Consider the following 26,725-nt stretch of genomic DNA (forward strand, 5'->3'; position numbering starts at 1 on the left):
AAGCAACTTTAGCATATTATAGAAATTACTGGTTACTGCTTATTTCTTGAGTGACAGCACAAGTAGAAAACAGAAGTCCTCTTTCCAAGGATTGCCCAGTGTGCTGAATACACGGGGGCAGAACATTTGTGGTTCCTTTGAAAAGATCTACCTGCATGCAAAGAACCTATCTTACTCCATGTAAGAAATAATCTTATTAGAACATCTTGTCTTGAACAAATACTTTTATTTACAAGAGCTTATGTGGCAGTTTTGAAATTAAAAAATGGAACAAGTCTACTTTCAGTCTTCAGCCTCGATTAGATAAAGCCTCCAGCTTGATTGTTTTCTTATTTGGCATTCTAATTTGGAGATTAAGTTTTCAGCAAAACTATAATAATCCAGTAATTTGGTACCAATCTCAGTGTTGAAACCCACGCAGTGCATCTTAGTCTCTTCGTACATAGAAGATATTGTATCCAAGTTCAACCATACCCCCAATAAGCAAGGCCCACAAAGGGATAAAGACATAGGCTAGTTTCATTGTAGTAAATCGTTGCAGTTTAGCACAGAGGGCAAGGCAGAAGGCTAATTTAAGTAGCATTGCAATGAGATACCAGGTTTTTTTCTTGATGTTTTGCGAGCCATTGCGAGGGTCAAAGCCAGACTTGCAACGTCCAGCCATTTTTACAATTAACATAACTAAAAGAATAGTATCAAATATCCAGACTGGAATAAAAATGAGGAACCAGTTCCACGGTGCTTTCTCATCCAGCTTCAGCACCAGCATGATCAGGAAGAGTAATGTAAAAAGCCATGTCAGTAGTACTCTTTGCGCCAGGGACATTCTCATTTAAACAGCCTTGAGAGGAAGTCTGCTGTCAGCAACAACCTAACAAAACAAAAGAGTGGGGGAGGCATCAAAAGGTGTCACTACAAAAGCATTAGGCACATCCCTTAAAGGAGACTAATTTCTTGTTCTTGCTTTCCCTCCCCTTCTAACCTCAGCTACATACTGCTTCCTAGAATTTATTTTTTTATAACTGCCATTCTCAGCAAAGCACTCTGTTTTGGTCCTGTCCACCATTCAATTTAATTGCCTTAAGTCAGCTGTGTAAACTGCCTTCATTTAAATCTGTTTTGCAAAACCTCTAATCCTAAACTAGATGTCAAACTCACACATTTTTGTATGCTAAGATTATGTTGAGATCCATTTTCCTCCAGTACTGAGGCACTCATAGTTAACACCTGAAAAGAAACCCAACCATTCTCCCTCTATAACCAAATAATCAGTCAAATATAAACCAACTAACGAGCACAAGTAACAAACCACCTGAAAGGTCCTGTAGTCCACAGAGCTGTAGCTGAAAAGACCCTGTAAGAACCACTACCACTTTCTATTAAGCAGCAATCTTAAAACTACTAAAGGCTACAGATACCTGCCAGAAATCAATTATCTAAAGTATGCAGACATTGTTTGACAGGAACACTATTTAGATTTACTGGCTTGGTAGTATATTTAAATTTCTAGGTAGACATAAGAAATGTAAAAACAAGACAAGTGCACCTGCCACTACAATGATAAAAGTTAGTTTTTATATGACTAGCTGAAAGGCTTTTACCACTGCATCTACCAGAAGATTTTCACTGCAAGTATAAAACAAGGGTGAGAAGAACTATGGTTTTCCTGAATATTTCAGGCTACAAAGATGGATAATATGTACCAGTGAAATGGTGCTGAAATAGGTTTAAGTATTTCAAAAATCTGAGATTTTTAGAAATTTTATAATTTCCTTTAGAACACTGATACTCTTTCACATGAAATAAGAAACTGAGCTTTCATTTGTTTGAGATTACAGGAATATTTAAATTACTGAAAGTGAGATCTCATATTCTGAAGCATCTAATCCTCACCACCAGACAGAAGTGAAGGACAAGACCTGCTTCCCCATCCCCTCTGTGCCCCTGACCACAGCTGCTGCTGCTTCCTTTGTTATTACTGATGCTCACAAGATCCTATTAAGCCCATTAAACTCACTGAAGAAGCAGAAATCTGTTAGCACCTTTTTCTTTTTAACCAGGTTAGCTTTTTGTCAGATTTGCAAATTGAGCCAACTTTGTGCTCAGGTTAGCGTAAGAACCAGAATAGAGGCAATAAAAGCTGCTGGTTTAACTGCTTAGGAGATGACCTGCTACATTAGGGCCAGGGGATAACAATCCTATACACCACTAAAATTATCCTACCATTTAAATGTGTCTTCTGAGTTCACTATACCTACTTTTTTGTTCAGTCTGGGTTTGAAGTTTCAATGGATTTCATTTAGTGGATAGTAGTGGGATCTCTCTTAAGGACAAGATTCAGTTTAGCTTAAAATAATTAAAATAGAGTTACTGTCAGTGCATCCCCTCCCTTGTGTTAGGGCTGACACTTCTGTGACCCAGAGCAGACCAGTTCCTTGAGCTGAACTAGAAAAAAAAAGTTTAAAATACTATTCTTGTAGTCTGCTTTTTGCTGTCTCAGTTCTGCTCAGATCACCAAGGGCTCTGGGGAAAGCCAGTCACTGGCAGAGCAGAACAGAGACCTCCTCCTTAGGGAAGGGGTGAAGTTTAGCAGTGTAGGAGTTAATTGTTAAGTAGAGAAAAAAATTGAAGGACATTTGGATAGCATTGCTCTTTTCTGGTTATAGAAACATACCTAAACCAGCTGGCAGGTGCACAGGATTACAGAGCAATTACTATGACCTGCCTGAAGCATTTCTATTGAAAACATTCCCAATATTCTCAAGTGCAAGTCTGCAGCTGAAGTGAAGAGAACCGTGATCTGAAATGAAGTTTCAACATTCCTTTTATGAGAATGTGTTTGAAGACTAGTTCTAGAAATCAATGCTACAGACACTAAAAGAAGGAGAAGCTCTTATTAGCAAGCTGGAGAAAGCAGAAACCAAAGAAACAGGCTGGAAACTTCGGCCTGAAAGTAAGAAGAAAAGAATTCAACACTGTTAGATCAGATGATCAGATACTCAAAGAAGGTGCTATCAACTGTCTCTTGAGGAAATAGAAAGCTACTGAAGAGGTATTAGATGGGGCTACTCAACTTGAAGGTTGCTCACTTGATGAAAAGATTCTGTTTGCTGAAGTGTTCAGAAGCACTTTGTAACACTTTTCAAAAGCACTGTCAGAAAACTCAGCATGGGACATTATGCTGCCTCTCTTTGAGCTAATTAAGAGGTAACTGCAAGGCTGGACAGGACTGCAAGGCTCCATTCAATTTTTGAGGTGTTTTTTGATAAAGACTCAAGAAAAATCCAAGTGTACTTTTGAGATCTTATAGTTCTACAGTCAAAGTAAAGGAAGCTACCAAATTTTAAAGACTGACAGCTGGGCATACAGCTGACAATGATGAAGGGTTTCATTACATGGAGCACTTGACCATCTCTCATTAGGAAAGAAAGAGATTATTGGCAGATTCTCAGCAAGAGGCCAGCTATCACAGCACTAGAAAAAAGGATGCAGATATGGTACAAGTCTGAACTAGCTCTTCTGGGAAAACACTGAAGAAATGTCAAAGACAGAGTGTAAAAAAAAAAAAAGCTCTTGACTCCTTATAGAACTAATTTAATTAGCAGGAAGTGAAAGTTTCCAGGAATAAGAAACAATATCTAAGTACCATTACTGACCTTGGTGGGGTGATCTACATAATTAGAATATTATGACAGCTAATTATGTCCTGTTTAGGAAAAAAATCAAAAGAGGAGGGGAACTTACAATTCCATTCAACTCAATATTAATGATCTATAAATTTAATATAATTTAAACCTTGACCATTGCCTAACAAAGTTCAGAAAATGATATTATACTGAAACCAAATTAAATAGAACTCTAGCTTGATTAAATGACACTTTAAAGCCGATTAAGTAGGCATGAGTAATTTAACATCTAGTAGCCCCGTTTTAAAACCACATTCAAACTATCCGATATGAATACAGGTTAGGTATTCACAAGTTCTCCTTGCAATTGGTGCACTCTTACTTCAGATAGTCTATGTAGATTTAAAAGTGCAAATAAAGTCAAACTACAACTGGAGTGCTTGGAATTACTGCTTTTCAGCGAAACGGAGACTCCCGAGCGCTGAATGTGGCTGGAAAAAAAAAAAACAAATCAGAAACTACTCAGAGGAACCGAACGAACAAACTGGCAAACCAACCGCAGGTGCCGGGCTAGGCAAAGCCTGCGACGGCAATGTAACAGCCTCCCGCAGTCTTCTGAAGAAAACTGACGGTTTCCAGCCCAGGCCCGATGCAGCTCTGCCGGGCACGGTCGCTATCCTCGACCACCTTCGTCCAACACACCCCGAGGGGGCCGGGGACCGCCAAGCAATCACTGCCCCGGGCGGCGGCAGCGACCCGGGGAGCCGGGTCCGATCCCCGCGGGGCGGCGGCTCAAGCAGCTGCTAGACGAGCAGGGCAGGGCCGAACCCGGCGCCCCACAGGCGGAGGGGACCACCCGCCTCTCCCGCCTCCCTCAGCCCCCGCGGCTGACCCCGGGCCGCCCAGTCTCCTCCGCACCCCCGCTCCAGCCTCCCCCGCCAGCCCACCGTCTTCCTCCGCTCCTCTCCGGGCCGAGCCGGCCTTCTCTGGAGGCTCCCCCTGAGAGGCCCGGCCCGCCTGAGGAAGGACGGGCACGGCGCCGGATCCTGGGGCGGGAGTCCCCTCCCTCACCACCTACCGCACGGGCCCGCGCCGCCCTGCGCCGCTGCCGCTCCGGCACGGACCCGCCGCCTCCCCGCGCAGGGTCTCGGCGCATCCCCCTCCCGCCCGGCTACACGGGACCAGGGCGCAGGTGAGGGGCCGGCCGGGCTCTCCCCGCCCGCTCCGCCACAGGAAGCCGACCGCCTCCCTCCGCCCCGCGCCTGGCTATTGGGCAGCGGAGACGCACGTCCTACCGCGCCCAGCTATCACTGGGTAGGGGCGACGTCGCTCAAGTTAATCCCCGCCTCCCCCCGTAGCTACTCGGCCGTGGTGACGCCCACCAAGGTCAGCCAACCCCCTCACGGCCGGCGGCGCTTCAGCCTTGGGCCCACCCCCATTCATGCTCTTTAGCACCAATTCGTGCAGGACGCTGTCTGTCACGCCGGCCCCGCCTCTGCCTGGGGGAGCTGTTCGTCAAGCACAGCCCCACCTCTCTCCCGCTCTCGTTGGGCAGCGCCGCCGCCAGTCCCGCCTCGGCCCCAACCCCGCAGGCGGAGGGGCCCTGCCGCTGGCTGCCAGCTTGCGCGAGGCTCCGCCCCCGGCTCGGCGGCGCGCGTTCTCCGGGGCGGCGCGCGCTCCGCGGGGTGGCGCGCTGTTGCTGCCGCCGCCGCTGCCGCCGCTCGGGCGCGCGCCGCCGCCTCCTCCTCCCCCCCCCCCCCTCCCCAGCTGTTGCCTCGCGCGCGCCCGCCGCCTCCTCGCTGTCTCGCGCTCCCTCGCTGCCGTTGTCTGCGGCGCGCGCCGGCCCCGCTCCGCCGCCTGACCGCGGCACCGGGCGACCGGTAAGGACGGGAGGGACCCGGGAGGGACCCGGGAGGGACCCGCCCGGGCTCAGCGGGGAGGGAGGAGGCGGGTGGCCGGCGCGGAGGCATCCCCGCCCCGGCGGCGGGGGGAGAAGCGGGGCGCCAAGTTCCCCGCGCGGCTGGGGAAGGGGCCGCCCGGCTGGGCGGGGGTGCCCGCTCGGGCGGGGGGGACGCGCATCCCCGGCGGGGCGCGGCGGGGCCGTCTGCCGCGGCTCCCCTCGTCCCTGGCCGGGCGGCGAGCCTGGGTCCGCTGCCGGCCCGCCGCCGCGCCGGGGGCCTCCCGCCCGCCCACCCGGGGCGGGGGAAAGCCTGGCCGGGGAAGGGTGGGGAGGCCCGCGGCCTCCGCGGCGCCGAGGTCCCCCTCAGGCGGGAGCTAGCGCGGGTGTCCGCGCCGGGGCGGTGGGGCTCCGCGGACGGTGCGGAGCGGGCCCTGCCCGCCACGCCGTGTGGCCGCATCAGGTGCGGGCTGCTCCGCCGTTGGAGGGGCTGCGCCGTCCCGCTGAGCCTCCGGTAAGCGGGCGCGTTGGCTCCGGTCGCTGAGTTGGTTGCGGGTGGCAGGCGCTCAGTTAGGCGGTCAGGGCTGGACCTGCCGGCGCTTCCCTCCGTGCTGTTCCTGCCTGCTCCGTCTGCCCTCTGCTACAGCGCGCCTTTGCCTTGGTAAGTTGCCGGAGCCCATCTCGAGCTGCTTTAACGCCTGTGTCAGGGGCTGGGACTTTTTTTCCCTTTCCTTTAAAGGCCCTAAATTTCAACATTTTCATCTGTGACCTCGTCTCCTTCTGTGTTCGTGCATTTTACACTCCTTCCTCTTCCCTTGATGCTTTCTTTCTGTTCCTTACTCCTTTTCTTCCCTCTCCATCTAACCCATCCACAGCTTGTGTGTTCTCCTTGGTTTTCAGTTTGGGAAACTAAATGTTAGGCTACTCCTCGTGAGTTCGAATTTCTTCTGTCGTATTAATTTTCCTGATAAGTGCTTTATTTGCTGTTGTTTTTATCAGAAATAAAGGAGAGAGCAGTGGGTGAAAATGATTATGTAGTAGTGGAACTATCCAGGTGTCAACCTCTTTTGTTTTTCATACATACTCTCTGGGTGCATGTGACTTGTGTGTATCTGATTCAATGAGTTTTAGTTCATATTCTCAAGCTCTATGCTTAGTATTTTGTCTTTTCCTGCTTTTGCATGTTATTGGTCACTTAAAAAGTAATGCTGCTGAGTCTCACGTTTTGTTCCAAATTTGCCAGCATCTTATCCATCTGTCATGTAATTAACTGGAAAAAGTAATTAATTGGAAAACCTGACTCGTTGAAAGCACTTTAATTAATGTTCTGAAATTTTTTGTGATGAAACATTCCTCCAGAAAATACAGCTGGTTTTACAATTTTGACACACGAGTTCTCTAATAGGAATGAGACTAAATACAGTGTGTCATCAGGAATTTGCCTGCTTGTATCTTCCTGTTGATGCTGTTAAACAGATGGTGGTATCTGTTTTATCAGGGAGAAGTCCATTACTTGAAATAACCTGTTAATCCTAGTAAGTGAATGCTGGTATCTTTAGTTGCACTTACGGTTGTCACTAAGTGGCAGAAGGATGTATTTCTGTTATACATTAGCACTTGGCATGATACGGTTTTGTTTTCCTGGGGTTAGAGGCTAAAAGTGTTCTGTGAATAAATCTCTGGTTATAAATAGGTGTGTGTATTTGGCTACTTGCGTAGCTCTGAAGGTTTTGGTGATCTTCTTTGATTTGTCTCTTTTTTTATGACTCTCTGGAAAGAATAATCCTTTTCTCAGAAGTCTTATTTTTGTTCCAGTAGTGTGTTTATGAACTGATGTATGTACGCACATCATACTTCTATCAGGTTTGACATTTTTTCTCCCCAGAGCGCTACTTTATGGTATTTGCAAACAATTTTCCTTTCTGAAAGTGAAGGTTGAGAGCGATACTTGGAACTGGTGTATTTAAGATCCTGATGCCCGTTTGAAGTGGAATGTTTGTGCAGTTGAATTTTCCGTTGCTATGTTTTGCTGCCAGTGTGTGTTTTTATTCTGGATATAAATATTATAAAGGATAAAACATGAGCCTGAGTCATCTGAAAAAGAATTTGGAAACTTAGTTTAACTCAATGCTTGTAAGTAGATTTTTTTCCTCTTGTGTTGTGTGGAATGTGACATATAAAAATAAATAGTCAGTAATTGTTGAGAACTCCACAGAGCATTTCAAGTATTTTGGTAGTACTGGATTTCTCCCAAAGCAGAGTTAGCTCAGCTCATCTCAGAAAGCTGGTCTCAGCTGTATCCATGGCTGCTGAATATTGGTGTAAGCTTTGGGAGGACTCAGAATCCTGTAGGCTTTGAAATCGGAAACAAAGTATTGATGTGGTATTGGAAGAGATGCACAGGTGCATTAAAAAGACTTCCAGTCAACTTTCTTTCAGGTGGTTAACCAGGCAGCAAAGGGTGGAGCTCTTGGAGTTGAATAATGCTGTTCCTGTCACAGCTGGCAGGGGTCACTGGAAAGCAGTGGACATTATGTTTTTCCAGTTCTTCAAAGTTACATATACTGTCTTCCCAGACTTTTTCTAAATATCGTATCTTCTACTTGTTTATAGTAGAAATTTTCTTAAAGAAATAAAAACATCATTTATTTTCCTTTCTTCAGCACGCCTGTGAGTGAGAGTGATGACAGTCACAGGTGGGGTGGTTTGGTTTGGTGTTGTTTTTTTTTTTTGTCTGTGAGGAAGTTCTTTTCATAATAAACAGTGTGCTCTACAGATTCATCACCAAAGAGTTTATCAGAATTTTTAGCTAGTCTTAAGCTAGGCACAAAACTTGCACAATTACTTTCTTTGTTCGTCTTCTCTCATTTGAGTAACTTTTAAAATCAGTCAGATGACAAAACCAAATTTGATGGCAGTTGAAAGACATTAAGTACCTACACAGTGACAAATATTTATAAAACTTTTGACAGGTAGTGACCCAAATCAGTAGTTCCACCTGAGGAAAAGCATTTATAATTGAGTCCCTTCTTTCTTCAGAAGGAGAGCAACTGCTGGCCAGTCTGCGTGCTAAGCTCTGAGCTGTTGTGGTGTTTACTGTTACTGGCCCAGCCAAATAGTTGGGGCAGTTGGTAATATGGGTGGGGGGCAGGAAAAAAGTGTTGGGTGAGGTGAAGGACGGTAGGGAGCCACAGGGCACTGGTAAAAGCAGACAGACATAATTGCTTCTGCCCATGGAACAAAGTAGGCCTGTTTTTTTCTGTAATGCTTTCTGGTTTTACAAAGGAAATATAACTGTTTTAGGATACCTCTGTCAGAGGTAGTGCTCCTTCTTGTTGTTCAGGGACAGCTGACCACTACTTACTCTAAGACGTGTAGTGGCATGAAAAATAAAAGACTTTGAAAGCTTTAAAGATCATGTTTTCTTCCTTGAGTTTACCATGCTGTTGTTTGTAAAGGTCCTTCTTGCTGGGTACAGAGGAAATGGTAACTTGACAAAATTTTATTCATATTTGTAAGGAGAATATAAAGAGCTTAATAATTTGCCTACAGGGGAAAAAAGAGTTAATAGTAATTAGGGCTATAATGTATTACTGTGTAATGTTTGAGTATGGTCTACATGCAATCATAGAATAATTTAGGTTCAAAGGGGTCGCTAGAAGTCATCTGTCTGGTCCAACCTCATCTCAAAACAGGGCCAGCTTCAAAGTTAGAATAAATGTGTACATATATAGAGATACCCATTATGTTGTCAAGAAATTTGGAAATACAGCTTAGGTGTGTGGTGGTTTGTTTTTTTTCAGTTGAGGGTAGGGTATTGGAGAGTTCATAGATCTATTCTCTTTTTCCTTAATTTACATGTGTAAAGGGGATTTTTTCCAAATTCACTCCTGCTGGGAATACTCTTAAGTGAGACATGTAGTATTCAGTATTTAATTCCTTGTTCATTTGAGGTGGTCTTGGTAGACATACTCCAGAGAGACTAGATGGCTTACTGGAATGAGTCCAGGCATTGGATTGAATGGCTATTTGCAAATACATTTGTGGTTCTCAAAAAATGAAATACAATTGCAAAGTGGGAGAAGAAATTAAAGCAGTATAGCATAAAATACGAAGTCATGCAGGCCTTGCATTTTGGAAGTGGGCCAGCGCCAGATGCTTTTGGGGGTTAGGTGGTTGGCAGATGCCAGCCTGGCAGCTAAACACTCTTCGTGTTCAGCTGTCTTAAGGGACAGTTTGTTCTCTGCTTACCATGTTGCTCATATGCTTTCCTTGGTATTAGCTACTGGACATTGTGGGGTCAGGTTAGGTGGAGTCTTTGTATGGCCAAATGCAGCCCAGTTATCTCTTTGGACGTTTTCTTGCATCCTGGGTCATGAAGCTTTGGGTTCCCCCAGTTGTGTATTTATTTATTTTTCCTCTTATTGTTATTGTGTGTTTAAATAGCTGCTTTCTTTTTGAATCTGAGTAAAATCTTGGCTTCAGTGACTTCCTGTGCTACTGAGTTTAACACTCTAATTATATGTTGTAATATAATATTTCTCTGTTAAAAGTTTGGCTTTGCTATCCTCTTAGCTCAGTTAATGAATAAAGTTCCCTCTATTATTGGAAACTTGTTTCCTTTATTTTCTGTATATTAAAGTCTCATTTAATTTATAATTCCTTATTTTTCTGTTCATGCTCGCCTGTCTCAACAGGAGAGCCCTTCAAGTAGCTGGTATTTCATAGCGCTTCCCAGAACACCTTCCCCTCCCCCAGTATTTTAATGTTCTTCTTCAAATAAAATACATGCATTTCAGGTCAGATTGCACAACTGTTTAACAGAGCTGTACTGCAGTGTTTTCCTTGTCATTCTTTTATTCAGGTGTCACTGTGCTCTTCTGACTGTAGTATATTGAATGGAAGAGCTCACTGAGCTGATAAATTTCCCTTCTGTACTTGAGATGCCTGATTTTAAAGCTTTGTGTGGTGTAGATAGTTCACTTCTGTTTATGTTGCCTATTCATTTTTAAAGTTGATACAATTCATTATTAAAGTTCATCCATATTGCTAATGGAAGATTAATTATCATCTGGAAAAGTTACTACTTCAAGTTTTCTTCTCTGATGTATAAATATAAATACAGTAACACTGCTGGACCTATTTAGAGAAGCTTGAGGTTTGGAATAATAGGGCAGGACTCAGTTCAGTCATTTAAAAACTTAACTTTGTACTGAATAAAAACTCCAGGCTCCTGGTCTAAATAGGGGTGAGGAAGAGAGGGGAAACAGCCTTTATTTAGTCCAGGTTAACTCTGTTAATGGTACTTCCGAAGGCTTGCAGGTGGAGATCTAGTGTTCAAGTTGGCTTCTGTCAGAGCTGCCTCACTACTGGCAATGGTATTAGTGCTCATTTTATTCTGCAGTCAGTACATCTGTGGGACTAATTCAGGCAAAATCTGTCCATTTACTTAGTAATGATAGTCAGATCCTTGAAGCTATCTGCTCTGTGATACTCTGCTCCAATGCTGGTAAAAAGAGGGATGGGACCTGGTGACTGAGGAGAAGGATAGACTGTGGTAATACTGGTTTAGACTGGCTAAAACACTTGTGAAGCCTTGCTAGGCCACCCTTACCTTCTCCATTGGCTCTGTGTGGACCTTATATGTCTTTAGTGAGTGATTTCTTCTGCTGAAAGTTACCTCTGAAGACCTCTGGGAACGAGCAGGAATGTGAGGCATCTTAGTTTATTTGCAAGCTAACATTTGCTGTCAGCACCTGATGAAGCAATGGTGTGATGAGTGCCTGTGTTCATCTTTCTCCTATAAGTGTAATGGTTAGCATACTTGGAAAGTTGGAAGTTGTGATTTCTGGGTGCATTCATCCTGAGTGACTTTAACGTCAAACGTCTGGAAAGAGCTAGCCACCAGGGTATGTGTATACCTGAATGAGATCCTGAATGTCTGTCTTGTCACTACTGGGGATCAGGTATGTGAAAGCTAGAGGAACATAAAGCTGACTAGGAAGGTTTAGTCTGAGTTCAGTTTTGGGATTAGAACATGCTTCTATCAGAAAGAGGGTTCTCGGATGAACTCCCTAGGATCTGTATGCATTTTGCCTTGTACTGACAGTGAATGGAAGAGCTAGCAGACCAGCCATGTGTGATCCAAGGAGCTACTAGGCACCTGAGAAGGCAATAGATAGGCCATGTTATTCAGAATGGATGCTGCTATTAATCTTTAACCAATTATCCTATTGTCATGAAGAAAGTTGACCTCAAAGTTTTGTTCAATTTTCTGGCTGGTTTTTGATCCATGGCAATGTTTGCTTTTCACATACAGCAGTCTATTTAGAAGCCTTTGGCATCCTTTCAACACCTATTTGAAAATCCACATGTTTTATCACTTGCTCTTGTTTATCAGTCAGTTTGACACATTCAGAAATACTGATAGACTAAGACATGATCTTTGCAGAAACTGCTGATTAGACCCTATCAGACAGTCTTTCAGGTGTAACGGTGTTCTATTTTTAACGATTGTTTTGAGGAGCTTGCCAGATACACATGTAGGGCTTGTTACCCTGCAATTACTTGCTTGGATCACTCCAGAGACTTTTTGAAAAATATAGATTCAGCATTTGCTCCCATGTTCTTGCAGAACAGTGACTGTTGTAAGAGACTGCAGCTTTTTCTGACAGCTCAGCCACTTCATGCCTCAGCTGCTTCAAAAACTTGCTGGATAACTATTTGTAGAACATGATGCAAACTTGGTCACTTAGGAGTGGTTTTTCAACTTCCTGACTGTACTCATTGAGAAGCCACAATTCTGCTGTGCATTGCCTGGTGACAGATAAACACCTCTTCCTAAACACTAAGTCAGTTTTTTTCAGTAAGCAAGATTTATTGTTGCAGGAAATTACTGTTGTGTTTAGAATCACAAGGAGGAGAAAAGGAGCATAGCGCTTTATTTCAAGGTGGCCACTATATTTGGGGATTTTTGAGGTTTTTGAGTGTTTGTTAAGAAGAATGTATATGTAAATGAAAAACATAAGATTTATAGAAATTGTGTTCCTTAAAAAGTTGTTACAGTTCTAAGAGCAGATGTATACATGCAATAATTCTAGGGATTTCTCATTATAAGATTATGAATATGTTTGATGAGGTATGTATGTATGTAGTATTCAGTACAAAAAAACCCCCAGGAATTAAAAAGAGCAGAATTTGAGATTGCATCTTTAAAAAAAAAAAAGTCAGTATTTTCAGAAGTGTCTTGGCTTGTAGGTCTAGCATGCTGGCAGTAATTACTGCATTTGGATTAATGGGAATTTTGTAACTACCTTCTCTTATAGAAGATAAGAGACAAAATTAACTTGGTTATATTCCCCTTTAAGGGCTTGAATTTTTCCACTTCATTAAACAATGCAATATGATTTTTGTTAATTAATAAACAGTGCCGCAGGCTCAGGAGTAAATTGAGAGGTGTAGAATCCTGGATTTCTCACTACAGAGTCTTTCCCCCCCTATTTTTGTGAGTAAGGTAATTATGAAATTGTGTCATATCACTTCAAATGGAGCCATGAACAGAAGCCAGTTATGTAACAAAATTAGGAAATTTGCACAGACCTTAAGGCTGAGGGCACAGATTCCACAAATGGCTACAGCAGTTGCAACAACTGCACGCAGTGTTCTTTCCCAGAACCTGAAATAAACCTCAGAAATCTTGATACTCAACATTTTGCTATTATTACAGACAGTTGTGTAATTCACTGGCAAAGCAAGTATTCCTTGGGAGAAAGTTATTTTCTGTGGTACTTCCTTGCTAGTTTGTCCTTCAGATATTGGCATTTTTACTGTAGTTAAGTTGAGCCTACTTCCCATCAGAATTTGAAAACTGATTCTCACTGCATGTTCTGTGCTGCAGCTGCAACTGTGAGAGCTTCCTGCTTGGGATGGTAAGTGATAAAGGGCATGAGCTTATAAGGAAGAATAAATATGCAGTGGCATAGGATCAGGTACTGTGGTTTGTGGGCTAAATACAGAGGCCTGAGAAAGCATCTGTTTTTCAGTAACTGACAGTGGAGGCACAGGCAGGTATGGACATGCTGCCAGATGTCTGTATGTGTCATGATAGATGATGTTTGGTACATCTGTGTTCATGAAGAATAGGGCTGGATACACAGCAGCCAGCATTGGGTCTGATTCATATTTTATTGTTTCTGTTGTTGGCCTGATAAACTCCTCAGAGAAACAATAAAACTCCCCAAACAGAGATGTTCAATTTTTTTTCACCATTTTTTGGGGAGTGATTTGGTGGTGGTGTTTTGGGTTTTTTGGTGGGGTGTTTTTGTGCGGGTGTTTTTTTTTGAGATAGAGTGAAGAACAAAGTTTGAAAATTCAGTCTCATGAGCAGTGTTTTAGGAATGCTGGTGTCAAATTTAGCAGAGTTGGTGTTCTTTGCAGAAAGCAAGTATGTTAATTCCTTTTTATTTACAAACTATCATGCTGTTCCTTTGGGAAAGCAAGTATGTTAATTCCTTTTTACTTACAAAGTATCATGACCTTGGCTTGCAAGTCAACAACTTGGGGGGGGGGGGGGGGGGGGCCGGGGCCTTGGCTGACATGGCAGCAAGAGTATTTTTCATGCTGGCTGTTGGATATGGTCCTTAGGTTAGCAGTGTCTTAATTTTTAAATTTAATTTTATTTTTTTCCCTTCCCTATGGCTGCTTCAGATTTTCTCAAGGCTAGATGAAAGGAAAGTGATAAAACTTCTATGGAAAGGTGTGAACCTGGGAGTGACAAGTTTCTCATTTGCTTGTATACAATTTGCAATTCTGAAATGCTGTTTTGAGAACAGCATGCATAGATAAAGTACTTAAACAGAACACTGAGTGCATTATATAGTATTCGATGTTCCTTTTAAAAAAGGAAATGTAGGTTTAATGGTTTATTTCTAATACACATGAAAAAAATGTGTCTTTTGAAATGCTGCTTCAAGGGTTTAATCCTGTTCTTGGTGGCAGCACCAGAACTCCTATGGATCTGAGTGTAGGAATGATGACTCCTGGTAAATTGTAGTGGTCTATCTGCATTACACTGATACCTGTGTTGGTTTGTCACAGCAGGAGCAGTTTTTCAGTCAACAGTGGATGCCAAATGACTAATGTGTTTATTGGGCTTATTAAAATGAACTTAAAATATCAAATTATGTCAATAATTTGCTGATAATGTTAACTTCTGTTTTGATGTTGAACCTAGAAAGTGAGGGTTTTTTCCTCATTAAAGTAATTTTCTTGCTGTGTGAGAGCAGGTATGATGTTTTACTTTTAAATGAGTTTGTGTGATACAAATGTTGCTACAAAAATAGTAGTTTAGACCATAGGCTTTACTATTCTCATTTGTTGTCTCTTCTTACTCTTCATATCAGGGAATCTTAGTGAAATTATGCCTGTGATTGTGAAACTGTAACATGGAGGATATAACATGATGGTGAAACAGTTCCATTGTGGAAAGCACTTGAAATTATGTTCTAGTATTCTCATGGCTTTATGAAGTAACTTTGTAAAAACCGCCTTTAATTTGCTGCTAAGAGAAGTTCTTCTGAAGGTAATAAAAACCTATGGCGTTTTAAAAAACCGTTTAAAACAAATGCCACAACTCTGCAATTTTTACTTCTAATGATGTCTAGTGAACATGCAACTTTATCATTCCATGATCATAACGAGTTGAGAAGGACATTCAAGTACTGACTAAACAGTTGAATGGTATCCTGACCATTCAGGTTGGGATTGTTATAAAGGAAACTGGTTCCTTGGAATACTTTGTGATTCACAGTGGTTATGGGCAAGGAAAGCAACTATTTGGCTATGCTCCTGTGCTTGTCTTGTATTTTTAATTATGTCCTTTTGCTACTTGACACTGCTTAGACTTGTATGTTCTTCAAAAAATTGTAATTTCTTGCCTTTGTCACTATTAGAAGCACTGTTTTATTCTGAACTTCTGTTGCAGTTCAGAATAATTTTATTTTTCTGTAGACTGTAATTTAGAAATGTATGCATTTATGTCTGACTTGGGTCCCCAGAACACTGTGGATATGAGTACAATTTTAAAATATACTTACTTTGAATTTATTTAAATCTGTAGTATAGTATCTAATCCTGTTTTACACAATAAACACTTCATTGCTTAAATGAGCATTAAACTACCTTAAGACATCTAAATATAGATTTCTGTGGCTTTTGAAAAACTTCTCATTTGATTGCAAGGTGTACTTACTTAAAATGCAATATGATTATGCTCTGAAATGGAAAAGAAATAGCTAAGAAACCCCACCACTGGATAGGGATCACCAAAACCAGGTAGTCATCTATTCTTAGTTTTTTAGTTTTAAGAAAGTAATGATGTTTTGATCAAAATGTGTTGCTTGTTATTTGTAGTATTAACTGTGAGTTTGATGGAAATGTGATGAATGGCTTTGTTGAATGTCACAGAGATGTTGTGATCAAGCTTTTATATTTGGATGTTCTGTCTAATCTCTGAAGTTGGGACTATTTTTTGTGTTTCTCTTAAGTCTCCAACTAGTTAAGATTAAGTTAATCTTGCTGTAGTGACACTGCACAGGACATCGTACAATTGAGTGCAAAAACTGGTCCCTGTCTTAGATGCAGATATTCCCCATAGAACATGAAACAAATGGCTAGATCCGGAGAGGCTGGGAGGAGAACAAGAAAGAAGAATAGGCAGTGCTCTGCTATGCTTGTGAATGTGGATCAGCTATTTTGATTTGTTCACTTTACCCATTTGGTACTGATGTGCCTTAGAGCCTAGCTTGTACAGTCTGACTCCAGTATCAGTATCAATACAAATTGTCGTGAATAACATGTTAACTTATAATGAATATGCAGAGTTCTGAGATTGTTGCAATACTTAGTCTTCTGTCTAGTTGTTCGGTGAGCTGTGGGCAGATGCAGAGCCAGAGCCAGGGCTGCAGCTTAAGTGCCTTGAGTTGTTACCATCCATTTCTCATCACATATGGCTTCAAGCCATATGCATCAAACTCACTATACTGTCTCAAAAAAACCCAAACCCAAAAACCAACTCACAGACAAATCCTGGCCCCTGCAAGCATAAACACTGTCCAGAATTAATGAACTGAACCTTTTTACCTTTCATTTCAGTGCTGTTTCAGAAATGATTGTATATCTCTTGAAGAAAGAATGTGATATTTTCCTGTAGAGGTATTTTTACTTAGCACACCAAACTCTGTGAAAGTCTTTTGAGACATCCATCCTATGATTTTGTCATATTTACTTTTGTATGCATCACGTTTGCATTTCTATATGCAAATCTGTATGCAAATATGCTTTAAACACCACCAAAATAGACTCTGTGGAGGATTTAATGTAGAGAGTTTCTTAAAAATATGAAAACTGTGTATAATCTAAATAACAGGTTTGTTGATAGAAATCAAATAATTTAATAACAGAACTATTGCATTATACTTAGTTTTGTGATGTAAGTGTTGCTCAAGGAAGAGGGTTTTTGAGTGAATTGGAGAACTAGTGCAAAAAAAGGTTGCTGGCTTTAAAATGGCTTGTCCAATTTTAGCCATATTTGGCACAGTTGGAAGTTTTCAATTCATAAGTTAGCGTGGGCTTCCAGAAAAATTGTTGACTTTGGAGAGAGAGAGATCAAGTTAATGTAGCTGTTGAGAGAAAGGTTTCTGTGCATGTTCAGCACTTAGTTATTTACTGCCAATAATGAGTTTCTCCAACCTTTTTCTCATCCTGTAATTATGGTGGTAGGAAGCAGGGTATATTGTATATAAGAGGGGATGTTGGTTTAAGAAAAATTAGAAGGATTTGAAGATCCTCCAAGGTGAGTTCACAAATGAGGAGAAGTGGAGGGATGCAAGTGTGATACAAATCTGTGACTGTGACGTAGGACATATTATGTGTGGAGCCTATGTATGGCTAAGGGCTTTATGTTGCTTTGAGTCCAAATGTAGCAAATTATTTTAAATTTGTTTACTTAAACAGATTTTCCAACGAGAAAGCAAATCATATTTTAAGCTTTGTATGGGTGAGAAAGAAGGGTAACCAGTCTATATAATATGCCAAGTTATATCAAAGTTGGGCTCCATGCTTTATGGGATAGAAATATTTTTGTATTTATTGTGCCAATGTATTCTTAATAACTGATAGTTGCTCTTAGAGAAACTTCTACTATTATCAGAAACAAATAGGTCAGAAACAATTACAGATGTTGACATAGTCATGGATGCCAGCTTTGACTGACTTGATGTGACTTACACAATGATATTATCAACAGTGGAAAAATTTCAGTGTGTTTGCTTAGTTTCACCATGTCAGTGTCCTGATATTTCTGAAATTTGTTAATGACTATCTAAGCTCTCTGTGACATTTCTTTCTATTGTGTTGTAGTTTTGTCTGAAGTTGTATAAATGATATTGGAGTTAAACTGTTACAAATCTTAAATCTAGTTTCTTTTAGCTATTTGATGTCTCTCTTTCGAAAAAGTTTTGTGAATCATGAAAATGTATGGCATTATGTTTCTTTGAAACCCTTAAGAGCTGGTATAAAATCAATCTATTTGTTGAAGATTTGTACTATAATGTATATGATACATATTCAAGCTTACTAAATACAGTGTCTTTAAAGTAATGCACCGTGTAAAATATGAGTACATCTATACATGAGTCAGGGAAGACTGAATAAACAGGTGTCAGTGCAGAACTGAGTCTTTTTGAGGGTCATCTTTTCTTTCCAAGAAGTGTCCTGGAAGATGACACTGTTCATAGGGCTTTTGTAGGAGTATTTATGATTTTTTTTGTGTGTAAACAGCTGTTATGATCAGGTAATCTAATCTCTGCTTTTTTATATATAAAAAAGAAAATAAGTTTTTGGTGATGAACAGTGTATAATACAGTGTCCTGAGTTATTCTAATGCTTAGGCATTTCATAAAGACACTTTTAATCTATTGCAGTTTCAGTTTCCATCCCAACTGTTGGACATTGTATTTTTCTTTGCCTTCCTTATTTGTGTAAATGCTGTCAACAGCGTCTTATCTTTCTCTTTGTTTTAAAGAAAAAGATCACCTTTCATCTTTCACTGTAAAAACTGCCTACAGATTAATAATTCTGTTTCCTTTTAATGAAAAGATATAAGGTGCGATGTTGTTGATACTGACAATGTTATGATAAGTGTGATATTTTTATCAACAATATACCCTTTAATCACATTTTTTTGCTGGGAGGGATTGATCTTGGAAAAATGCTTGATGCATAGTTTGATGCTTGGGGGCTAAAGTACCACTCCTCCTCCTCGCCAGTGGTGAGACCATGCCTGGGGTGCTGGGACCAGTTTTTGACTTCCCAGTACAAAAGACAGACATACTGGAAAGAGTCCAACAAAGGACCACAGAGGTGATGAAGGGACTGGACCACCTCTCCCGTGTGGGAAGTCTGAGAGTTGGGACTGTTCAGCCTGGAGAGGAGAAGGCTCAAGGGGATCTCATCGATGTAGATAAATACCCGAGGGGAGGGTGCAAAGAAGACACAGCCGGGTTCTTTCCAGTGGTGCCCAGTGACAGGACCAGAGGCAACAGGCACAGACTGAAACACAGAAAGTTTTACCTGAACACCAGGAAATGCTTTTTCACTGTGAGGGTGACCAAGCGCTGGCGCAGGTTGCTCGGGGAGGCTGTAGAGTCTCCATGCTTGGAGATACTCAAAAGCGACCTGGGCGACCTATTCTAGGTGGCCCTGCTTGAACAGGGGATTGGCAACTTCTAGAGGTCCCTGCCAACCTCAAACATCTGTGATTCTGAGAAACTGTGTTTGCAGTGTTGTTTTTAAGAGATCTTCTTAAGTTGATTTTTACCAATTATGCTTGATCCTGGAATCCTTCAGATAGTACATTTGGAAGACTTATTTAATATTTTGAAGTTACTTTAACTTTTTCAAAGTTTTTTGCCTAATTTGTTAGGAATTTATAGCTTTACAGAATAAAATAGGAACTTCCTTACATGTTAAATACCTGGTGAAGTTATATAAAAATAACATTCTTAAACTTTTTGTAAACATAAGAAGGATGCTGAATATTAGGTGGAGCTGAAAACTTAAGCTTTTACCAACTAAGGTCACATATAGTATAGTGTGTCCCACTGACTTTTTTTTTTAAACCAGACTTGAGTATGGCATATTTGTTTACATGCATGTATTTTTAAAGAGGATCTGAGAGATGAAAGATTATTAAACTTGAAAATATTCAGATTTTTTGGCAAATATTTTAACACGTTTTTTAATTCCTTCTTCCTTTTTTTCTTCTACTGGCCACTTCCTGCCTGTTATTAATCTGTTAATATCTGAAGTAATCTGTGTAATATTTGAGTTTAGGTTTAATGATAATACATTCATATCTGAAAGAACTTGCATAGTATAATCAAATATCTGGAAAAGATTCTGTAATTATCACCTAAAATTTCCTTTGATTTTACAGAATGTCTGGGACAAGACAACAGGTGCAATTTCGTAGAAAGACAGTAATTCTAAATCTGAAGGCTTTTTATGTTTATTTTCTTCATTCTTTTTTTCTGAGCTAACTGGCTGACTGATTACATGAAAACTTTTAGAATTAATTTTCAGTATAGGAATGTGTTATGTAAGCCAAAAGTTTGGGGTTTTGTTTTTTTCGCACTGAAACTAATGATAGTGACATCAGAGATTAACTAACGTTACTGCTATTTGCTACCATTGAAACATACCACTGTTGTTTTTCTCCTTTTGACTTCATTTTAGTCTACTGTTTTTACGAGTGTATTAATTTTATTAGTGGAGTTCTAGCACTGATTTTTTTTTTTCCTCCCAAAATATCTAATTGTATGAAATTTTCTTGCATTTTATAACACAATTATTCCTGGACTTCAGAATACTGTGCTGTGATAATAATTAAAAGTTGCTTAATTTATCAGGAAAAAAAAGCTACATGTAAGATAACTTGCATGAGGTTCTCATGAGACAATAACAGATCAACTCTGACACTGTTTTACTGGGAAGAATGACAAAACTGAGGCTTGTGATGTCTTGTAGCAGCAGATTTGTAGTTTTTTGTTTGCTTAGAGGAAAAAACCCAAACTCTTGCTAAAAGATTGATGAGGCAAGGTGTAAAGTAAATGTAGCTCCTCAGTGCTTAGCAGGTAATGGGATTGTTTCTACATTCCCTATGTTGGCCTTCGTAGGGAAGGTGGAAGTAAAGTTCTGTCTTTTTCTGTTAACAGCCTAAAATGACTGTGTGAATTCAGTGGAATAAATGGCGTCCAAAGTAACTGATGCTATAGTTTGGTACCAGAAGAAGGTAAGCTTTCTATTTGTTTTTATGGTGCCTTTTAAAAAAACTGGCTTATTGTGTGATATGTGTAAAGTATAATAAATATAAAATACTAATGCATTATTGGTTAGCATTGTATAAGAGGGAGTAGCTTGAAACTTTTCTTCCAAAAGTAAATAAATATTCAGTGACTGTAATGAAATGGAATAGGCTTTGGTCTGTTTTGAAAACTCCTTGCTCCCTTGGCTACTTGTGCTATGGAAAAAAAGGAAAGAAAATTTTTCATTCTCAGTATAATGTTAATTAATGTACAGGAGAATGTTGTCTCTATAGCATATAAATTATTTTATTTAAGTAGAAAGTAAGAATTGAAATGTATTTTCTGTCAGTAACAAGGAACTGTGTAATTCATACACAAAGGAGATAGGCTAGTGATTTTTAGAATTTAATTAGAAAAAAAAATGAGGGTGGGATAGGGAAAAGATCTCATTTGGAGATACTGAGTTACAGTATCGCCTGATACTGCATCTTTTGATTCATGTTTGCACATAGAAATGTTGATGTGTCTTTCTAATTTATTATTTTGACAATTTCAAATCATCATATCATCTTGCAATTAGTATGCCAGTTAGCCTACTCAGTTAAATTGCTTTACAAAATCTGAAAATCTTGCTAAGTTTTGAGATGTACTTCTTTACTAAGATATAAATAAGGTGTGATGATGTGTTGTGTTTTTTTTTTTCTCGACTCTCCACAATTTCGTAAGTTTGTATGAGTTGTTGTTTTTCTTGGGCCTATAGCTGTCTGACAGGATGCATCTTGTCCTTAGGACAATGATGAAAATGGTCTTAAAAACAGAAATTCTGGATAACTTCTAGCTAAGCAACAGTTAATTTCTAGAAGTAAGACAATACTGTTATGCTTTACTGAAATCTTTACAACTGTGAATTAAAGGTATGTTAGAAAAGCAGAAAAATTAATTTTGCTGACTTAATTCATATGGAATATTTAATTACTTATTTAAAAATTGAACATCATTTAGATTTTAATGAGGAATTTTTGGTTTTGTACTGTGTACTCTCTCCCTTCTCTTATTCAAGCTGTCAAAAACGTGTTTTTGTACAACTATCAGTCAAATTACACTGTGGTTTTGAACCATTTCTTGATTGCAGGTCCAATCCCGTTTTATGAAGATTCGGAGGATGGCTTGTAGAAGATTTAGTGTAACAAAATTCATTGCAGGATCTTATGGAAGGTGAAAGTGATGCTGATTTCACTTGCTTCCACTCATACTCTTCTAAATTTAATTCACTCACACTGTCATACTGACGATACTTCTAAGTACCAAGTTGTGTGCATATTTGGTCTGGCCAGGACCTGTTTTGTGCAATGCCAGAGATGCTAGCTATCACCTCTCATCACCTCTCTGAGGTTTTTTTCATTGGTAATGATGAACTAGTCTTTGGACAGATCTTTTATGGCATTCAGCTTTATATATAAATGGTCCTTTGATGCAAGAAAGAGTCTGAAGTCTCTGTAAGCCTTAAATAAAGTTCACGCTTGTGATCTGTTTTTTGGGGTTTTTTGTTTCTTTTTAAAAATTTTTTTAAAGTATATGTCTGTTTTCCTGTTGGTCATACAGGAAAAGATATGCCATATGTGATACGCTCCAACTTTCCAACCTCCTGAAGTTACAAAGGCAGGATCTTTTCTGATGAGTCACTGTGCTGTGATGTTACAGAGGGCAGACCTTCTGGTCTTGATATAAATAACCCATTCCTCAATTTTACTTTTCCCAGGACACAGCTCCTAACAGGATTACTCTTTATCACTACAGGTCATTCCTTTAACCCTCATTTTGTAATTTTTTTCCAGTGATTTCACACACAGTTCCATTTATTTCATTCATAGCAACAGCAATATTTCTGCTACAAGTCTGTAGGCTTTTACAGAGGTCTGCTAGGCCAAACATTACACGCTACCTCTATGGCAAGGAGTTGTGATGAGGTGACTCCTGTTACTTCATGAAAGACTGGGCTATATTTAGGAGGGATAAGAACAGGCATAAACCAGATGTCAATGTTTTCCATGGTGTGAACAAAATTTAATTGCAATCCACATGTGGAATGTGGACTGGAGTCTGCCAAATGAGCAGACTTTGCTTCTTTCGGTATGAGGAAGTGGAGTCTTATTTTGCCACATCTGGCATGAGATGCCATTTGTTCCATCTCATGCGAATGCTCATGCTAATTAGATTGTTATTTCGTAGGTTCTCTTTATTGAAGGTTCTCCTGGATCAGGCTGATAACCCCAAGGGGTTTTTAAACTTTGTAGTGCAGTGTGTGGTCCTTTCCTGGGAGCATATAGGGTCTTTCAGGCATGTCCTTGATTTTATTTATTTATATATTTAAATCTTTTACATGGCACCGTATTTTTTTCCTGATGAATTTGCTTGCACCAAATATTTCAAATTGGGGAACAGGAAGAGCTATGTTAATGGGTACCAGACATTTTTTGTCCTTTGTGATACAATTCTGTTATGTGATTGCTTATGATTACAAAATACTGAACTCTGTAAACTGGCGATTGCTTTAATTTTTAAATTTTTATTTCAGACTTGTTAAAAGTTGTCCCACTTACCTTGCTCTTTAGATCTGCTGATTCCTCACAACGGTAGTTGAAATTGAAAGTGGGGAGGGACTGAACCTTGGTGTGTTCTGGCGGTAAAACATTGTTTCTGGGGCAAAAGAGAACCTGGGTTGCAGTCCATATTGATCAAATTGATATGACTTGCCTATATGATAGAATGAGGAAAATAAAGTGTTCTTCTGGGGAGGTATTTTCAGATTTATGAATTTGTGTATGAACGCCCTAAGAAATAACATGAAGAAGTTCTGATATTTATAGTAATACATAAAGAGGAAAAATATATTTGAGTATGTGGAGGCTGCGTACAAAATACTGAACAGATTACTTGCTCCTTGTGTTTCTTTGTTTTGAATTTTAATGTATTTTTTGGGTGTGTATTTTGATGTATTTATTCTATGTCTTTCTCTACTGAGTTTCAAAGGTCTGCTGGTTGCTCAAAAATAAGGCATTTATTATATTTCTTTAATGGAAAGAGTTAAGCAATTGAGCTCTTCCAACCCTACTTTAGGCAAGTTTTCCAAACACCAAGTTTACTCATATGACTCATACTATTGTCTGAAATAGAGCTCCTCACATGAGGATGATTTAGTAATGTGCTTAATTGTTTAAAAGGTCAGACCTTCTATTATGTAAACTTGTTTTTTGTTGTTGCAATAGATTTACTCTGGTTTTAGTGCATTGGAGCTTTTGATTACTGTCTTATAAAAATGCAATAATAAATTCTTAGTTATTTAAGTTGGATTGTAAGATTTCAGATAGTGTACTATACCAGCTTCTTATTTGAAATAGAAGATTGCATGGACATAGCTTTACTGCTTCCAGCAATAGCTTGCATTTCTCAGGTAATACACTAATGCAAGGCATGAAGTCTGAGCAGATAAATCCTGCTAGACAGAGGTTGACTCTGTAGAAAGCAAACCAAATTAAACCTTTGCTGTTTTCCTGAATGTACTGGCTAGTGCAATTCTGAGATATTTTTCTGTCACACGGTGTTTGTCTGTCTTGTTTTCAACACTTTCTGCTGCACTGGTTCTTGCAATAAAAGGGTGTGGCAGGGGTGTCTGCACTGCTCTCTGGAATGGTTCGTTATTTTGGTTCCAGGCAGCTACCAGGCTAATATGCGCATGTATGAACTTTGTTAGTTAATATCCTTAGAATTAATGTGTATTTACCAAAATACTGAACTCACTTCAGATATCTAATTGATTAATTTTATGGAGAAAACCATCATAATGTTTCCTCTGAAATAATCTGACACCCCCACAATTATTTTAAGAAATTTTAGTGTCTGATGGAGTACCTTTCTGATACTGATACATGATGCATACTTGAAGTATTACCTCAGTAACAGTAACTGATGTTAAAAATAATAACATTGTTAATAATCTAAAATTTTGCTTATATTGCTTGCGACTTAAACTTTTTGCATTAATTTCTTGTAATAATGTCAAGCTTTACCGATAATAGTAGACATGTAGTTTTTGGCCTGGTTTCCAGTTTGGAGACTATGTAAATTTACCTTAACAACTTTCTGATTTTCAATCCTCACAGAAGCCTTACTGCTAAAATGGGAAACTTTATACAATTTTTTTGAGAATATTGCAGGAGAAAAATATGTTGCTCCTTCTCTTGGGGATGGTTGTAGGAGAAGGCAAAATGGAACTTAATGAATTGAACCCAAGTCCTACACTGATTGCTTATCAGTTAGCTTTGCCAATGCAGCTTTCAGCAGTTTCAAGGTCACTTGGGTATGGCTGTTAAAGGGCAAAATAAAACAAATGAGATGTTTTCTCTCTCATGGCTTTAAGGGGCAAAAATAGAGTTCTAATTGCATTGCTTTAAGATCTGTAATATTTAGCGTTTTACAGTTTGTTAATCTAAGATTATACTTGCCAATAAAGGAGGAAATAAACTAAAAATTATATCATTCTCTGAAACCACCTGATTTCCTTCTTGGCGCTGAATTCACATGATGCATTGGTGACCCTGGCACCAAAGCCGTTTTCTGCCAAGTGGTTGGGCTGTATGGCTATATTGCCTAAAACTTTGGATGCTGAAACTGCATCAATTCAGAAATGTCCACCTTCAAGTGCCAAACTTGGCAAGTGTTGGAGCTGGCTATTTGTGAAAGCACTGAGTGGGAAAAAAAAAAAAAAAAAAAAAAAAAAGTATATTTAGAGCTTTTTATCACGTAGTGCTGGTATTTGGTACTCAAGTTGTCATCTGACCAAATAGTGGGAATTGCACGTTGTTTTGGTGAGATAAAGCTCAAGTTTCTGAGTCTTGTGCAAAAGATCACACAAAAATTGGTGTGGTGGCTGAACAAAGCATGCTTGCATTTCACTTGTCATTCTGTTTGCTCCCATGCCTGCTTTGCCTTTGACTTTCATGCATTTATTTGGTGAATTTGGTGAGGGGACTAATCCAGTTAAAACTAAGACTGCAAATCTGTAAGGAGCTGAACCTATCTAATGGGTCGGGGAGGAGAGTGAAGAGCTGAAATCTGTCTGTCTTGAGAGGGCTTCTCTGATTCTTGAATTGTTTTACTATGCCATGTGAAACTATAACCTACCAATTTATTTTCTCTTCCCAAGTGATCTCATTGATCTTTCAGCCATCCAGATGAATGTGCTGACACAAGGAAGGTGTGCCATGGGAAGTGGAAATGATCAGGGGCGTAAGGGCAGTACTGTTTTAAGATCCTAGTTGCAATGCTGGTTAAATTGCTGGATTTTCAGTGGCCTTTGGGGAATCATACTGAATAATGAGGCTGTCAGAGTGATTTTCTTTTCCCAGTTACATCTTGAGGCTGCATTGTTTTGTGCAAGTACATAATTGTAAAAAAAACAAACCAACCAACCACCACCCCCACCCCCCCCCACCCCCCCCAAACCCCCAAAATCTGTTGCAGAGGTATTAAATCCTTAACACTTGGGGAGTAACTGGGCTGTGCTAGTAGTAGTATAGTCACTGGGTCAAATGAAGCGATTGTTCCCCTATGTTCAGTTCATGCGAGACAGCATCTGGGGTGCTGTGTCCAGCTTTAGGCTCTCTGCTAGAAGAAAGGCATTGGCATTCCTTGATAAGACCAGTGGAGGGCCACCAAGATTGTTATGGGGCTGAAACATATGATGTGCAAAGAGTCTGAGAGATCTTGGTTTGCTCAGTCTTAAGAAAAGGGAAAGGAGAGAGCTTGCTGCTATCACAACTACTGCTGTGGAGGCCGTGGAG

General features: G+C 40.1%; 2 protein-coding genes across 3 annotated transcripts in view; one reads left to right on the forward strand and one right to left on the reverse strand.

Annotated features, from left to right (window-relative positions):
- Positions 1 to 206: 206 nt before the first annotated feature.
- On the reverse strand, positions 207 to 4,857 carry TMEM60 (transmembrane protein 60). The gene is made up of 2 exons (XM_074901613.1): positions 4,705 to 4,857; positions 207 to 871 (listed from the first exon to the last, which is right to left on the reverse strand). The coding sequence occupies exon 2, from the start codon at positions 830 to 832 to the stop codon at positions 428 to 430; it is 405 nt and encodes a 134-aa protein (XP_074757714.1). The 5' UTR covers positions 833 to 871; positions 4,705 to 4,857; the 3' UTR covers positions 207 to 427.
- Positions 4,858 to 5,402: 545 nt separating this feature from the next.
- The window catches only part of PHTF2 (putative homeodomain transcription factor 2), a 69,900-nt gene continuing 48,577 nt past the window's right edge, over positions 5,403 to 26,725 (forward strand). For both annotated transcript variants that reach the window (XM_074903394.1, XM_074903393.1), the window contains exons 1-2: positions 5,403 to 5,506; positions 20,796 to 20,872. In XM_074903394.1, the coding sequence (XP_074759495.1) occupies positions 20,828 to 20,872 (45 nt within the window). In that variant the 5' untranslated portion in view covers positions 5,403 to 5,506; positions 20,796 to 20,827. The remainder of the gene's footprint in view (positions 5,507 to 20,795; positions 20,873 to 26,725) is intronic.

The sequence above is a fragment of the Athene noctua genome, chromosome 3 (genome assembly GCF_965140245.1).
Source record: "Athene noctua chromosome 3, bAthNoc1.hap1.1, whole genome shotgun sequence".
Lineage (NCBI taxonomy): Eukaryota > Metazoa > Chordata > Aves > Strigiformes > Strigidae > Athene > Athene noctua.